The sequence below is a fragment of the Ranitomeya variabilis genome, chromosome 5 (assembly GCF_051348905.1).
Source record: "Ranitomeya variabilis isolate aRanVar5 chromosome 5, aRanVar5.hap1, whole genome shotgun sequence".
NCBI classification, from domain to species: domain Eukaryota; kingdom Metazoa; phylum Chordata; class Amphibia; order Anura; family Dendrobatidae; genus Ranitomeya; species Ranitomeya variabilis.
Window position 1 is genome coordinate 338,734,469 of NC_135236.1, and position 18,431 is coordinate 338,752,899.

The 18,431-nt window shown below is 42.8% G+C and overlaps 1 protein-coding gene across 2 annotated transcripts in view; it reads right to left on the minus strand.

The window, feature by feature from the left end:
- COG5 (component of oligomeric golgi complex 5) overlaps positions 1 to 18,431 on the minus strand; it is a 413,551-nt gene that overhangs the window by 373,351 nt on the left and 21,769 nt on the right. For both annotated transcript variants that reach the window (XM_077264784.1, XM_077264785.1), the window contains exons 4-6: positions 13,652 to 13,706; positions 13,502 to 13,571; positions 8,677 to 8,797 (exon numbers count right to left, since the gene is read on the minus strand). In XM_077264784.1, coding sequence (XP_077120899.1) covers positions 8,677 to 8,797; positions 13,502 to 13,571; positions 13,652 to 13,706 — 246 coding nt within the window. The remainder of the gene's footprint in view (positions 1 to 8,676; positions 8,798 to 13,501; positions 13,572 to 13,651; positions 13,707 to 18,431) is intronic.

Sequence of the window (18,431 nt, forward strand, 5' to 3'; positions counted from 1 at the left end):
GGCGTGATTGTGGCATGTTTGAAAGCAGAAGGGAAGGTGCCAGAAGTTAGAGATAGGTTGAAGAGGTGAGTTAGGGATGGGATAAGAGTGGTCGTGAGGTTGGGGATGAGGTGTGATGGGGTCGAGCACAAAGGTGGTGAGGTGCGCTTTGGAGACAATTAAGCCCCCATTCAGTGATGTTGGATAGGGAGGTTATGGGGTTTAGGCATTGGTCTAGTATACAAAGGGTTGTGGTGGTTGAACAATGAAGACTTGCCTTGTTTGGTCGATCTTATTTTTAAAGCGTGTGGCAAAGACCTCAGCAGAGATGAGGGAGGTTGGAGAGGGCAGTGGGGGCGGAGGAGAGAGTTAAAGGTTTTGAATAACTGTTTGGGGTTGTAGGATAGGGAAGATACGAGCGTTGTGAAGTAGGCCTGTTTAGCAGAGGCGAGAGCAGATTTAGAAGCAAATGTCTGTTTGAATGCAGTGAAGTCATCTTGCGAATGTGTTTTCTTCCAATGCCGCTCTACAACCCTGGACACTTGCCAGAGCTTTTTAGTGGTGTTATTGCGCCAGGGTTGTCTATTTATATGTCGCACTCTGCCATGAACAAGAGGGACGACCTTGTCAATAGCAGATGCAAGAATGGCATTGTAGAAAGCAGTGGTACAGTCTGTGTCGTGGAGTGAAGATATGGATGCCAGTGGTAGGATAGTCAGAGAGTGTGTGGGTGTCTAGGTACGCAAGGTTTCTTGCGGGGGTGCGCATGTTGCTGGACATGGGTGACCGGTGAGGACAGGGATGAGAAGGTGAGCAGATGGTGGTCGGATAGACGGAGAGGTGGTGAAGTTAGATAGAGAGCAGAGACGGGTGAAGACCAGGTCTAGTGTTTGTCCGTCTGTGTGGGTGGCTGCAGAGGACCACTGAGTAAGTACAAAAGATGAAGTAAGGGACAGAAGTTTCGAGGCTGTTGACTGAGGGGTATCAGTGGCGATGTTGAAGTCACCCATGATGATGGTGGTAATGTCAAAAGAGAGAAAGTTAAGAAGCCAGGCGGAGAATTGGTCAATAAAGGCAGGGCCCAGAGGTCGGTATATAACGGCCATTTGGAGGTTGTAGGGAGAGTAGATGTGGACAGAGTGGGCTTCAAAAGCGGGGAGGATAAGGGAGGGTAGAGGTGGGATTGGATTAAAGTTGCAGTTTGAAGAAAGGAGAAGACCCATTCCTCCACCATGTCTGCTGCGGGGGCGAGGGGTATGGGTGAAGTGGAGGCCGCCGTAACACAGCGCAGCAGGGGAGGCGGTGTCAGAGGGTGTTAGCCATGTTTCTGTGAGGCCGAGGAAGGCAAGCTTGTGAGAGAGAAAAAGGTCATGAGTCCCATGAAGCTTATTGCAGATTGAGCGGGCATTCCAGAGTGCTCCAGAGAGAGGGAGCAGGGGGGTGGGCGACAGGGGCACGGGTTTTATGTTGGAAAAAATGCAGTAGTTCATATTAGATAGGGAGCGGTAGGAGGGGGTAGTAATGGGAGGTATGAGCTGTGGGGGTCCAGGGTTGGGAGATATGTTGCCAGCAGTGAGGAGAAGCAGAGAAAGGGAGATCAAGTGAGAGAAGGAGAGTGGCCAGCTAAATCATATCACTCATGTCCACAGGGTCAAGCTTGCATGATGAGAAGGAGGATTAACTAAGGGAAATCAATGCCCCCCCATTTCTAGTCACCCACTAAATAGCATATAGGCACCAGTAATAACATTCATTTCAAGGTCTTCAACAATCACTAAGCCACGAAAATGGGCTTGTTAGAAAGTCTACATAATGTGGTGGTTTTGGGAGGTCTATGGCAGCTGATAGGTTCCTTTAAAGTAATCCTCCATTCAGGTGATGAAAAGTGACTATAGTCATACATACACACAAACACACACACACACACACACACATTTGTCTCACCCTACCTTCTCTGCTCACATCAGTGGTCAGTTCCTGCTGCTCCCAACAAGGCAGCCTCAACGCATGGGGAGCAGTGGTAAGTCTGAACTACTATCCCCTTGACTTTCCTTTCCCTAGTATAGGAAAGTTATGGTATAGATTTATCACTGCGCTCCCCACACCACTCCGTTAGTCACTTTGTGAGCAAGACAACCGCAACACCCATCTGGGCAATGAAGCAGATGAATGACACCACGAATGACTATTAATTAGAAATGTAGAGTTACTTCTCAGCCCCAGGGTGAGGGTCATATTAAGCATACAGCATGTCTTTCACTTGGACAATAGAACAGAAAATATAACAACTTTTTTACCCTATTTGATTGTTGGAGGTTTGCCTATTGGTTTGTAGTTTGCTGGCCACTTAAGCATTTTATGAATTGACTTTCCAAGTGAAAACTTCACTTAATAGGCTGTAATAGAATAATAGTAAATCAAAAATAGGTTGTCCACCATTCATGACAATTGTTTAGTTACATGCATGAATTTTGGTTTAAAAATTACTTTTGCAATTGGGTGTCATTAAAAATGTTGACGTTTGAATGAGGTTTGCAATGTCTATTGGTGGTTTAAGAAAGTTGACTGAAATTTCGCCATTCAGCCCACTATGATGGTCTGATGGGGATTTTGCAATTCTGTTATCTCTACATTTCTGAGCTTCTCTCAACTGATTTCTAATCACAGATCACATCAAAGATTAATGTACAGGATGGTACAAAATCTTAAATGACACCCAACTGAACTTTGTTTTTATACAAGGCAAAAGTATTATCAATAAAAAATCAATGATAAAACAGCTTGGATAGTGAACAATAGTTTGTGTGTCTTTGTCGGATTCCACACAAGCATTTCCACTCTCATCATCAATAAACAAAAAAGATAAAATTAGTAAACTGGCATAAATTTAGTTATAATTTGGAAATGTATCCATCCCCCACATTTCCAGTTATCAAGAGAATTAGGGATCTACATGTTAAAGCGACTGTCAGCACAGAATGGATGTCCAAAACCAAGCTAGGTGCACCACTGGCATAGCCAAACATTTAAGTGAACCCTCCCCCATCTACTTAGTTTCCCTCTATCTCCACGCCCATTCTCCTTTGATCAAGTACTGGGAGAGTAGGGGTGGTAGTCTGTGCTGGATGTTGGATTCGAGAAACCAAGGGATGATAATGGAACTTCACCACGTGGTTTATTATGGACACGTTTCGAAGTTAGACCAACTTCTTCAACGGGATTTCCCAGATTAAGGATGCTGCAGTAGCTGATATACCCAGATTCTTCAGTTGTGTCTTAAACAACCCTGGAAGGTGAGCAGTTTCCTATCCTTCATCTTGATTTTCCTCAATAGAATAAGACCCTATTACACTTTGTATCCTTTCTTTCTTCTACTTTTCTTTAATTTACAACTCTGGCTACACAGAGCGAGAGAAAGGCGGAGATAAATGGAAACCCAAGCAGGTGGGTACGTGCACTTAAATGCATGGCCATCCCATGATGCACCAAGTGCCTGTACTTGGTTTGAACAGTCATTCTGGGCTGACAGTGTCCTTTTAAAATAGTAGAGGTCTTGAGATTCTATAAAATATACTGCATCAGTTAAAATAAATGTGTGTGTGTCTATATATCTACATATATCTGGGGTCCTGGGTTCAAATCTCACCAAGAACAACATCTGCAAGGAGTTTGCATCTTCTCCCCTTTGTGTTGGTCTCCTCCCACATTCCAAAGACATACTAATAGGGAATCTAGATGGCGAGCCCCAATGGGGACAGTGATGATAATGTCTGTAAAGGACTGTGGAATTAATGGCGCTATATAAGTGAGTAAAATAAATATATAGAGAGACAGACACACACATACAAGCTAGTGCAACGTTTTAGGCAGGTGTGGGAAAAATGTTTCAAAGTAAAAGTGCATGAGTCAATAGTTTATCTTTATCAATTACCAAAAGAAATCCATATGTTTCAATGACTGGTCAGAAAGAGAAAGGAGGCAAGCAGCAGGTGGGAATAGGGGGCAGGAGAACTGTAAGTGCAGGGCCCACCCATTGCACTTACAACTCATTAGCATACAATTTCTCTAAAACTTCAAAACAAAGGAGATAACAAAACTGATATTTACTCAGCATTAAATTGACTTTATATACATGTCCTTAGTTTGTGGTATAAAATAATGAAGACAGTTTCTCTTTACATTCCCAACAGTGGATTGCAAGGCCGATAAGTCTCCTTACACTAACTTGGCACTGTCTACAAGGAGAAACATTCCCTTTTAGACCCCAAATGCATTTATAGAGACATTCAATGCCTTTGATATCTTTTTGTAAGATATTAATTATTTGTGAAAGGCAATGAACTCTTCTCTTAAATTTTTGGACAACTCTCTTGGCTACCAAAGATAATTGAATTCAATTGCACATGAAGAAATGGGCTACACTTTCTCAGGAAAGCTGCCAGAAGTTGGTGACTGGCTATGCATCAAAATGGCAATAGGTCATAACTGCTATAGTGCGCTCTACTAAGCACTAATGATGCTTGTTATGAAATGGTTAAAACATTCTGACACTGCAATAGTCAATAAGAATTGGGTTTTGAGCTGAATCTGGAGACAGGGTATATTTGGGACAATACTCTTAATGACCAGTCCCAGGTTTGCAATCTACTGTAAGCTGTTGGCTGGATATTTATGTACACGGTCACATCTGCCCTGCTGTGATACGCACTGTTCATTCAAAGAATGTTTTCCAGAGAAATGTCCTGGCATCCTTCATAATAAAATATAGACAGTGGCTTCCCTTTTCAAAGTAATCATGGGAGCAGTGGATTATTTCTACACTTATGCCATAGCATCCACTATACAAGTGCAGCAGTTGACCGAATGTTCACTAATCCCAAACACTTTGATAGCTGGATCAGGGTTTTATACATACGGTATATCGGCTTTGATTTTATTTTAAAATATTTAGAACCTTTCCTTTTTTACATTTTTCTAAAGGGGGGAGCATGCGCAGATGGAGATCCCGGCACCAAAATCTCGGGAGATGAGATCTCCATCTGTGCATGCGCCGCCCCCCGCCGTCACCATCAGGGTGACCCACAGAAAAAATTAACACTTTATTTGTGCAGCACCTAAATAGCGTTAAGCATAAACTGTCAAAACACAGAATTTTCTATTTCTCCCCATAAAGCGTTAATTAGAGTTTGGAAATAATGGATGTGTAGATAGGACTCCATTACGGATTACCTCCAAGCACATTTTATTTTCTTCTCATCATGACAATTCATCATTTATGCAATGTGTCTATAAAGCTCAGAAATAGATATTAATCCGGTATTTACACACTACCAAACTATTCACTCAAAATGAAAGGCATCTGTTGTTTTGATGTTTAAAGGACAAATTAAAAAAAAAAGTCATTAAATTCCACAGAACACCAAGGCAATTTACACACAATCCTGAAGAGTCAATATTATTGACTGCAGATAATGAGGACCTGTCACATGCTCAAAAAAATGGAAGCTAAACACAGAAAAATCCCTGTGATCCCCTGATTCGGCTGCTGTTTTCTGTTTTGGGCTGTGACACTCAATTGCAGATATATTGACGTTTGTTTCTTCAGAATCGCAGTATGTGAAATCTCTCCTTTTCAGTCCAACTGGGAGATTCATCACAATCTTCTCTGTGGGCATTTGCCTTCATCAGTCTCTCCTAGATGCAGCCAATCATACCATAGCAGCTGATCTAGCAGTGTATCAGAGAAGTACGTCCCCAAAGAATACTCACAAGAAACGCCCAGATGAACTACAAACAGAGATTTCACATACTGCACTACAGAAGAAAAAATAATGTTATTGTCTCTGCAATGGAGTCTTGCAGTGCAAAACGGATATGAGCGTCACAATCAGCAGAACTCAGGCATGTTCACAAGGTATATAGTTTGCTTTTTTTTGAGCAAGTGAAAGGTTGCAATCCAATCCTCACAATGAAACAATGTCCAAGAGACAACAACTGCAGATTCTGTATAAACCTACCAATCTTGTGCATAAGTTAACTTCAGAGTAGACCTGACCATTACAAGACTTCCCGAAGAGTAGCAACAACTGAAATGCATGTCAGATCATGTAAAATATCAAGACCTTCTAAACTTCAGAAGTAGTCAGCATCTCAAACAAGGGGATTGGATCATCTTTACCTCAATAACCTTTTCTTCCATTTGTGGCAAAAAAGCGCCAGCATTTCATTTAATGTTATATAATGGCATCAACTATTTATGGTATATTTTATTGCTTGCTATAGAGTAACCCATTCCACCACCAGTTGGGTTGCCCGTTTGTGGCAGGTCACACACATTATATAGCCCTAACTGGTGAAGTGAACAACTTTACAATGACACCTGTCAGAGGTTGTGCTAAATTGAGCAATAAATGAGGTTGAGGTTTTGGAAGCAGAACAATAATGAGGAAATCTAAGGAACTGAGCAGCTGACTAGACAGAGAGTATAAAAGTGATGGCTGCATGACTAAATTAGAGCCTTTGTGAGATGCTCAGTGACTGCCGTAGTTAGTTCCTAACAAAAGTGGACAACTGGTGACCTGGGGGCAGGGTTAAGGACCCCTAAGGATCTATAATTCCTCAGAAGAGTTAGAGTAGCACAAACTGATGAAACATGTAATGTTTGATATGAAAGAGCAGTGTCAAAACAAGCACTGCATCTCAATCGGTGAATTTGCATAACTGATTACATCAGCTCCAGATCAGAGGCCGACAGGGAAGGGGAAGTGAGCTGTCTAACTGCTGTATAGAAATTAATGGGCTGGAGAGAGGCAACTGAAATCTCAGGAGTTAACTCCTGAGCGTGAACTGTAACTACAGCGTGTACTCGGCCAGTTTCCCGTGATCGGTCTCCTTTGCAATGAGCTGTAATCTTTGTTAGACAAAATCTCTCATAGTAGGACAACAACAACAGATAGCAAAAGCAAGTCAACTGCAAACGTGTGTATTTTCAAGCTGTCTACCTATACAAATTTGATTGCATGAAAATACCCATATAGTGCCTTAAAGCAGTGTTTCCCATACACAGTCATCATGGCCCCCAACAGATCAAGTTTTCAAAGATTTTTTCTGTGGTCAGATATTGATGTTCAGACATACATTATGCGTCAGCTCATGTAGCTGCTGAAAACATGAACTCCACTATCGCTATATACATAGAAACTGTAGGATACTTTGTTAACATTTTTGGATCACAAAGCGTATAAGCCATCCAACCAGTCAGATACTGATGTTGTAAGGGAAGGTAGGGGGCGCAATGTTTGTTCCATTCTCAAAAGTATTAAATGGGGTCTAAAGCAAATCTGTCAGCAGCATTGTACACAGTAACCTACACACAGTGTCAGGTCAGCGCTACTATACGGATTACAATGATACCTTGGTTGATGAAATCCGTCTAGTGGTTGTTTAATCTTTATTTCCAGTTTTGAGTTAATGAAATGCTCGTGCCCCGGAGCGGCCTATTGGGGGGTCTTCATGTGATTAGGTATTCCAGATAATCAGTGTAGCTTCTGAAAGGTGATCCCTCATTTTCAAACAGGTTTTTTTTTTGGAACTTCAGGATTCCATCAAATAAATGTGTATATAATTCATTACATATGCGATTATGCTGCACCGCCTGCCCCTGCCTGGCCAAGGGTTTTTTTTCCTCAAAATATATTGAACATACAAACTAGGGGGAGGCCATTGAGGGATCAGTGACCTGTCAGAAGCCATACTGATGAATACCTAATCAGAGCACCACATGTAGACCCCCCACAGGCCACCCCGGAGCACGAGCATATCATTAGCCGATACCGTGCACAATCCTGCTGACAGGGGACCATCAAGGCCCTCAAGTCTGTCTTAACATTAATTTGTGCACAGTCGTGCTGGAACACCAAAATAGTCATGAAGGCCAGATATTCTATAGCTACTCATTAAGTGAGAATTAGACCAGGCCAGCGGTAAGTGCGCAATGTACGGACAGAGCAAACATTTGGCAATCACTCTGGATCCACGGTTTGCTTTGCACACTTCATTCACACATGGTTGAATGGTGCTCAGAATCAAGACGTAATTACAAGCTAGAAATATACCCCACATTCGGCAGCAATGGTGGAAGCAACATGGGACTGTAAAGTTCCAAAAATATTAAATGGTCCATCAAGGTTCCTTTTAATGCGACTTAAAGCATCACGCCAGTGTTTTTTTTTTATTTTACCGCAGGAGTGGTGCTGCAAATCTAAGTACCCTGCCCCCTTTCTTATACTCACCTTTTGGAGTCCACCTTTTATCACTGCCGCTCTCATCGGTCTCCAGCAGGTTGTGACCTGCCGGCTGCTCCAGTGTTTCATGGCGCTGCGCGGAGAACACTCTTCAATACAAGTCTATGGGGGCCTCATTCTGCCTCTCATACACTAGCACTGATAGCTTGTGACGTAGCTTCTGACTTCTGGCCAGTCAGACGCTGCGGTGACAAGTTGGCGCAGGGGACCGGAGTGGCACCAAAAAATGGAGATGACGCCGGAGGGTGACTATAAGAGTAGGGGCAGGGACCTTAGGTTTAAAGCACCACTCCCGCCCTGAAAAAAAACTAAACGCTGGAGTGGTGCTTGAACAGAACTGAAAAAGAAAGATCTTTCTTCCTGTCCTTTATACTGAAGCAAAAAGTAAACTTACCCAACTCATTTAGACTCTGAGCAGCTTTAGTAATTTCCCTGCTACCACCCTGCAGTTGACCTTGAAGTCTCTTGCTAAGATACAAGATTCGTATAATTCTCCGAAGCAAATCACAAGCGGACTGAAAAGTAAAACACAATGAATACATTATAGGAGACACTGTAAAGCTTGCATGAGCAATATAGAGGAAATGCAAAGTCACAATGAATCCCAATAACAGATAGTATGCAAAGAATACACCTAATGCTGGGCTCTCCTGCCCAAAATCAGAATAGTTAGTGATGAGCAGAGACCTCTCCTCTTCATCACATCACATAGCCAGATTAAGCTAAGTAGTCAGCAGCCTATAAACTAGGACGTTCTGTGCTCTGAAACTTGCTGTAAGCAATCGGATGTTTTACAGATAATCAATCACTTCGCAGTTATACTCACTTTCCATTAGGCTTCTGAGATGGCACACATGGACAATGTATGAGAGTATATCAAGAAGAATATACTGCTAGATAATTGGAATTAGTATCAAATGCACAAATAAATAAAAAAACTAATACCTAAACGATAATTTTATTTAATCAAAAAATACACACAATAGGACTTATAAAAGCATATACAACACCCAACAGCTTTCAAAAGTAGTGGGTCAATAAAAACGTCGAGGCCTTATATAGTAGTATTCCCCACACTATGTGACTCAGGGCACTGGAATACTACTTGAGAACGCGAGCCGTTTTTTTTGAGAAGCATAATAGATTTATAGTGGAGTTGATGGGGTTTATCCTAACCCACAATTATTTTCTATCTGATGGGAAGTACTTCCACCAGCTCAGGGGGACTGCGATGGGTTGCTCTTGTGCACCTTCGTATGCAAATCTCCTCCTGGGCTGGTGGGAGGAAACATTCGTCTTCTCTGGAGTTGATGAATGGTGGACCAATAAGATATCAGCATGGTACCGATATATAAACGATGTGCTGGTCATATGGAATGGCACTGAAAGGGAGTTTAGCAGCTTTGTACAGGAATTGAACAGTAATCAGTTTGGCCTGAGATTCAAATCATAAAGTAATAAGTGTGAACTGGCCATTTTGGATGTAAAAATTAACATCAATGCCAATGGTATGCTGGATACAGCATTGTTTCGTAAACCGACAGCTACTAATGCCCTTCTTCGGTGGGAGAGCCATCATCCGGCTTCCCTGAAGAGGGGCATTCCTCGGGGTCAATATCTGAGGGTAAGGAGAAATTGCTCCAGTCCCGCCACCTTTAGGACACAGGCATATGATCTGAGAGAGAGATTTAGAGATCGAGGGTATCCAGATGAGGTCCTGGATCCAGCTTTCAGACATGCTATGAGTAAGGATAGGCGGACTCTGTTGCAAACTAAAAGAAAATCAGATGCTGAGAATACTCCGAGGATTATTGGAACTTATGACAACCAGGTAAATCGGGTTTTCAGTGTCCTCAAAAAACACTGGAGTATCCTACAAACGGATGAGACACTAGCAGACATCATCCCAAATAGACCTCAGATCACCTTCCGTAGGGGTCGCTCTTTGAAGGTTCGGCTTGTACACAGCCATTATAAGAGACCAAAGCATGAAGGAACTTGGCTTGATAGACGAATTAATGGGACGTTTAAGTGTGGGAACTGTTCATTTTGTGAATATGTAGTTCCTTGTAAGAGCTTTGTTAGTGCGTCCAACGGAAAAAACTTCTTCTGCAGGGATTTTGCCAACTGCAAGACCACTGGCGTGGTTTACATGGCTACGTGTACATGTCCGAAAAATTACATTGGCAAGACCAGAAGGGAACTGAGGAAGAGGATTGGTGAACATCTGGGAGATGTTAGGCATGACAGAGATACCCCTGTAGCACGTCATGTTTGGGAGGTGCACCGGGGGGATAGCGGGGTACTCTCCTTCTGTGTCCTAGAGGTGATAAAACAAAATGGAAGAAGAGGGGACTGGGACAGGGTCATTCTACAGAAGGAATATCAGTGGATCTTCAGGATGGAGTCGGTGGCCCCTAGAGGACTCAATGAACGTCTAACCTATAGTTGCTTTGTGTGAATTGTTTTTGCCGGTTTTGTTTCCCTTTTTTTTCCCCATTTCCCTGATATGAATATGACGGCCGCGCAGACCTAGGAGATGGTTTGCAGCATAGAATACATGAAATTGGACCCGAATTATATATGGGTAATGTCTTCTTGAATGTTATCATGAATTGGACTAAGGTTAGACAATTGTGGGTGTGGAGATTGGCTTATGAATACTATCATTGTATCGTTGCTAATGGTGACTATGGATATATAATATATCATCACTAGTTAGGGGGTACCTTATAGGCACCTTATAGGTACGGTGAGACATGTAAATGAACCCCTGTGGGCATAATGAGGTTTAGGTTCAAGTACTCTGTATAAAATGGCAGGACTAAATATGCATGCACCGTGATACGGGCATATGTTACCTCCGGGTGCTGTGAGCGCTAAGTTTATAATTGGTACGTCTAATATGTTGCCCATGGTGAATAGCGGCTTGTCCTAAGCGTGGGTACTGCGTCTGCGCACCTGTGTTTGCCTTTGGGCATCAATCTGCCTGGGCGGGACACAGTACGCTTGCGCAGTGGCCCTGTGGGACCGAGTTGATGCGCATGGCGCATGCGCATCGGCGCTTCACTTCAGGTACTAATCACTGCGGTGGGGGCAGTGCGCGTGCGTGGCGTCTGTGTAAGACCTGGTGGTTAGTGAAATCGCGCCTGCGCAACAGTACAAGGTAAAAAATCCACGACAAAATGGAGATTAGGAGCACATGCGCTGTATGACTATGAAGAGAATATACCTCTAAGGTTAGGAAACGGCGCGTGCGCAGTTTGAGGACGCCAATAAGGATCCATGGGTCATGGCGGCGATGGCGCTTTATGTAAAATCTCTAGCTTGAAACCCGGAAATGAGGACAATACAACAGCGGGAGAATACGGGTACTGTTTAACCCCTTGAACTCTACTTTTGTTGCCATAGCTATTTAAGGGCACCATAGCCAGAGTAATCCCTACACCTGCAACCAGGCGCAGCATACATCTCTGATGTGTTTTATACACACAGAATCTTTTCCCATATGCCTCCTGAGGAACCACATCATGGGAGGGAAACGCGTTGAGGCGAGATATGAACACAGATAAGTGTATCAGTGTTTTTTAAACTTTACTTTTGTTTTTCACCGTTTGTAGGTTCACAACCCGTACCTAGGCATGTGTTTTTGGTAATATCTGGACGCATTAAGAACATGCTGTGACTACTAATATAATCTGGATCTGGAGTAGGTTACAGCAAGTAGCAGCAGGTGCCCTAGGTGTTGTGTGTTTAGTCTGCTATCTTTGGTTTTTCTTAATGGTCTGACTATTAAGAGCTGTCCGGGGGCATGTATCACTAGTATAGTCCCCAAGGCACCCAATCCTTTTAGTATCCCCACACGGTAAGGGATTCGTTAGGGCTTTCAGGGAGAGCCGCCGAGGAGCGGGGGCGCCATTTTGCGTCCAAGAGGGTGCCAACCTCCGCTGGCAGGCAGGGTTACCAGGCAAGAGACCCTGGAGGGTATAATAGCCATTAGAGCAGGACGGTTAGATAAAGGAACGGTCAGACCATATTAGGTTTGTGTTACACTTTGGTGAAAATATCACTTGGCACCGATTTGGTTTGTTGTTGTCTCTTGGGCCCTGCACTGTGGGTAATTCAGGACTACATCTATATGTTTTTAGGATTCCCATGAGTGTTTAGGGACTCGTAGGGTTTTCAGGGTGAGCCGCCATTGAGCGGGGGCGCCATATTGCGTTCAAGAGGGTGCCAACCTCCGCTGACAGGCAGCGATAAATTTAGGGACAGATAGAGAGATATGCATATATGTCTTCTCCTAATTACCGGGCCAGGTTTTTATTGACCCACTACTTTTGAAAGCTGTTGGGTGTTGTATATGCTTTTATAAGTCCTATTGTGTGTATTTTTTTATTAAATAAAATTATCGTTTAGGTATTAGTTTTTTGATTTATTTGTGCAATGTATGAAAGTACAATGTCGAGAGACAGTGTGCACCGAAAACACCATAACATCCAATTGACACCCTCATTTTTTTTTTAAGGACCATTTCAGTTTGGTTTTTTTTTTAATTTTACCTCTGGAGTGTTGTCATTATTCTAAGTTCCTTGCCCCCAGTCTTACACTTACCAGTTAACGTCTATCAGTTCCTAGCACCGTTCCGGTTGTCTTCTGCAGGTTGTTACCTGCCAGATCGCTCCAGTGTTTGCTGTGTGATCCGGAAGTCACAACTCAATGTAAGTCTATGAGAGCCAGAACGAAGCTCACATAGACTTACCCTGAGGGCTTGTGATGGTTAACCTCCGATTTCCGGTCAGTCAGAAGTTGTGGTCACATGATGGTGGTGCGGGACGAGAACGCCCAGTTAGTGTATTACTTGGGGAACTTACATTACTGGCACCACTCCAGTGGTGAATTAGGAAAAAAATGGGGATTTACTCATTTGGGCAGAGAGTATGCTGGAAGTTATACTTGCATAGTGAACCATACAACGCCTGTAGAGTCACAACTCTAACTAAAACACCTTATGCATGCACATATAGTTGCCACGGTAACTGTACCACCCAGCGTGCTTCCTACATCTTCCCGCACACAATGTAACATCAGCATGAGAGCTAAAATAAGGTGACACTGCTATAGATATATATAGGGTCTTATAGGTCAATCTTCCTCTGACACCAATAAGATAGGGACATACAATTACCGCTTTCCATGTAGAGTCATGTACATGTACTTACTTGAAGACGTGCCAGCTGTGCAGTGCGGGAGACTATTTTGTTATATGGATCAACAATCTTTGTCCTGATTCTGGAAAAGACAGAGGCAGAGTTTAATATATATCATTTTTGGAGGTCAGCTCCTTATTAATTAAAGACAATGATACTTACCTATCGATGGCACTTTGAAGTGCTCCAATACGAGTCTGCATCATCTGAAGAACGCCTAAACGATAAATCCAATATGAATATAAAATATAAATTGTATTTATGAGTTAAAGATAAATCCAATATAAATATAATATATAAATTGTATTTATGAGTTAAGCTAATAAAAATGTAAAGCAAGCTGTAAAACATCACACATTTTTTCCTAATCACTACTAAACAGCTTTAACCCTTTCCCGAATTGTAATGTACACATTTTGTCATGTCAGGTGCCGTTGTTAAAAAACTGACTAACTGTGCAAATGACAGAAAAACTCAATAGTGAAGGCGGCAATACGGTCAATAGCAATAGTAACCGTGGCAACTAAGTGGTCAATGGGGGAGCAGATTGCGGGATGCTGATGTGTTGCCACAGACAGAGCTGAATAGTAGATAGCTAAAAATGAGAAAACGCTACTACAGAAGTGACCATGTGATCATAGGTTCAGTTTCTTAAGTAATTTCTTCTGAGTTCACCAATATCAAATATGAGGTCAAAAACTACTTCTGAGGCACAGTGCAAAGCTCGGAAGGGAAGAGGCGCCATATTGGAGTTCAGATTTTGCTGGAATGGTTTGCTGGTGCCATGTCACATTGGCAGAGCCCCCGAGGAGCCAAAAAAGCAGAACCCCCCATAAGTGACCTGAGTTTACAAACTGCACCGCACCATGAATTAATTTAAGGGTCCAGCGATCATGTTGACACCACAGATGTTTCACAGAATTTTATACCATTGGGCAGTGAAGACAGAATCATTTCATTTTTACCACTAAAATGTCAATTTCGCCCCGAGAATTTAAGTTTTCTAAGCACTAGCAGGAAAAAATGGTCCTCACAGTTTGTTGTGCCATTTCTCCTGAGTGCGCCAACACCCTACACATAATCAGGAACTACTTTTCAGGCACAGTGCAAAGCTCAGAAGGAAGTCATATTATAGTGCAGATTGTTCTGCTATGGTTTGCAGGTGCCATGACCCACTGGGAGAGCCCCTGAGGTACCAGAACAGCAGAACTCCCCATAAGTGACCCCATTTTACAAACCACACCTCTCAATGAATTTATATAAGAGTGCAGTGATCATATTGACACCACAGATGTGTTACCAAATTGTATACCATTGGGCATTGAAGAAAAAAAAATTACATTTTTAAAACAAATTGATTTAGCTCCAAGTTTTATATTTACACACAGGAAAATGGGTAAAAATGGCACCAAAATTTGTCACAATTTCTGCTGAACGTGGCAATACCCCATATGTGGCTGTACAGTACTACTTAGCCATACGGCAAGACTCAGGAGGAACAGAGCGCTATTTGAGGCTTGGAGAACAGTTTGCAGACTCCATACACAGTGCCCCTAAGTGCTAGAAGAGCAGAATCCCCCTCCCAAGTGACCCCATTTTGGAAATTATACCCCTTTGGGAATTAATCTACAGGTGTAGTGATGATCTTGACTCAAAGGGTGTTTTCCAAAAACAAGAAGCAGTGGATGTTGCCAAATAAAAATTACAAATCGGACTGTGTAGTGCCCATACATTGTTGTGCCCAGTACGTTGTACTCAGCTCGTGCCTCTGGAGACATACACCCATAAATTAAGTGGGCAGAAATGCCAAACACATGGATGCTAAATGCAGTTTAGGCACACTGTGGAGCTCAGAAAAAAGGGGGCATTTGGATTTGTGAGAGCAGAATTCTTATGGGGGGAGAGGAACCACAGCCTTTGTTCTACCAGTAATGTGGAAGCCCCCTATATTTCCATTGACAGATGACGGACCTGAGTGGAAACTTGCTCTTTTTTTTGTGTGGACATTTTACATAACATTTTGGATCACATTTATCCTGAGCTCTACGCTGACCACTTACTTTGGGATTTCCATCTAAATCTCCGAATGGCATGATTCAGATGAAATCCTGAGGGATCCACTCACTATAATGAGGCAGCAGATTTACTCTGGACTCTGTCTGTCCTTTGTTCAGCCGAGTCCTTTTCAGAGGTGCACAAAAAAATGTGGCGGACTGCGCTAATATGCAGGTTTAAACTCTTAAAAAGCCTAACGCTGCCGGATCATAGGCCAGCCTGTGTCCACACTGTCTCCATCTGCCTCATTACAGGGAATCTTTCATCGGGGGTTCCAGCGTAAGCGCTCAGCCTAAAGTGATGAATAAATGTGAGCCGCGCCTTACTGTGATCTTTGGGAGGAAGAATGAAAAAACAAAAAATCAGCAGCAGGTCAAGAATTGGTTTTATTCATTTTTTATTTTTTTTTGTTCGGTATAATTGATTAGACAACGTTATTCTTCGGGTGAGTGAGATTACAGTCATACAGACTTATTTTTCAGATTATGAAATGTACATTTTTTTTCCCCAAAAATTGGGGAGAAAATTGGGGTGCGTCTTATAATCCAAATGTAGCTTACCCGGGGCGTGAGGCTGTGGTGGAGCGGGTCCCAGGAGACAGGATCGCTGCTGCAGAAAGCTGGCAGCGGTGGTAAGAGTGGGTCGATGCTGCAGGCCCTGGGCTGGGAAGGGGGGTGTTCGGCGGTGCAAGGCTGCATAAGGCGACAGGTTTTCAGAAAATGTCAGAAGTCCCAGCACTTCCCACCCTATTCACAGCGGTGAACTTTGGAAAACTGAGATCTCAATCTGATAATAGAAGTCCACCGCAGTGAAAAGGACGGAAAGTGCAGGGACTCCCAACATTTTCTGAAAGCTCAGACCCCACCGCAGCCTTGCACCACTGAACACCCCGTCCTGGGGCCCCCAGCACTGCCCCACTCCTGCCACCGCCAGCTTCTTGAAACAGAAACCCTGCCTCCTCATACTTTGAGAGCTAGAATTATCCTACATTTTTGCAGACAGAATCATGTGAGGGCTCATTTTTTGCAGGAGGAGTTGAAGTTTTCTTTGGTACAATTTTCTGGCACATAACATTTTTTGATCGCTTTCTATTGCAATTTTAGGAAGGGAGAATGAACAAAAGACAAATTCGGATTTTTTTTATGCTGCGCCACATATGGTAAAATTGATAAGGCAGCTTTATTCTTCGGGTCAGTACGATTACAGCGATGCCACATTTATATCATTTATTTGTGTTTTGGCACTTTTACACAAAACCATTTTATAGAAAAAAAGAATTGTTTTTGCATCGCTATATTCTGAGTGCTATATCTTTTTTTTTATTTCTCTGCCAACAGTGCTGTATGGCAGCCGTTTTTTTGTGGGACAAGATGACGTTTTCAGTGATACCATTATTACTTACATTCAACTTGTTGATCACGTTTAGTGGTGAGCGAATATACTCGTTACTCGAGCTTTCTCGATCATGATCGGCGGTCATCGAGTATTTTTTAGTTCTTGGAGATTTAGTTTTCATCGCCGCCGCTGAATGATTTACATCTGTTAGCCAGCTTGATTACATGAGGGGATTCCCTAGCAACCAGGCAACCCCCACATGTACTTATGCTGGCTATCAGATGTAAATCATTCAGCTGCGGCGATGAAAACTAAATCTCCGAGCACTAAAAAATACTTGGAGGACACCCGAGCGTGCTCGAGAAAGCTCGAGTAACGAGTATATTCGCTCATCACTAATCGCCTTTTATTACATTTTTTTGGGTAGTATGATAAAAAAGTATAGGTTTTTTTGGCACTTTTTTATGGAACTTCAGGGGTTAACTAGTATGACAATTTTATAGGTTGGATCGTTCCAAACACAGGGATACCAAATGTGTATTTTTTTTTTATTTTTTTTTATACAAATATACCTATTTATTGGCTTAATTTTTTTTTATATTTTATATGAGTTTTTACAGATATTTTTACAATTTTTTTTACTTAGTCCTGCTATGGGACTTTGAGGCTATGTGCACACGTAGAATGACCCACTGCGGATTTTTCCGCAGCAGATTTGATAAATCTGCAGGGCAAAAACGCTGCTTTTTTGATGCTGATTTATCGCGGATTTACCGCGGTTTTTCTGCGGTTTTACAACTGCAGTTTTCCATTGGAGCAGCTGTAAAACCGCTGTGGAATCCGCAGAAAGAAGTGACATGCTGTGGAATGTAAACCGCTGCGTTTCCGCGCGTTTTTTTTCTGCAGCATGGGCACAGCGTTTTTTGTTTCCCATAGGTTTACACTGTAATGTAAACTCATGGGAAACTGCTGGGGATCCGCAGCGTTTTCCGCATCGTGTGCACATACCCTAACTTTCTCTGATCGCTGGTATAATGAATTGCAATGCACCAACACTGCAATGCATTATACCTGTGTTTGCTGCACTGCTCTGGGCATGGTCTAAATAGGTCTCCATAGCTGGCAGATTCGGAGGCCGGCATGACGACCTCGGATTGTCATAGCAACAATCGGGCCCTTGAGATGACATTGTGGGGGTGCCGGTCGCATGGGACAAGGAGCCAATATCAATTGTGGCATTTAGGAGGTTCAATGGCCCAGGGCGGTGTGTGTACCACTCCTGGCCCTGACAGCCAGAGCTTGGTTATAATTTACACTGAGCTCCCAGTGGTGATAGTATTGGCTCAGCTCCTGTGTCCGCATGATCGCCATGACGTAAACTTATGTCTTTTTGCGGGAACCCAACTATGACGTAAACTTACATCCAATGTTGTGAAGGGATTAAAAATAGTAGCATCCAAAGCCCTAATCACGAAGATTCGGTCAGTGTCCAAATATTTTTCTAATTGTTCACATTTACTATGCCTGAGCACTCAAGAGTGTGGATGTGATG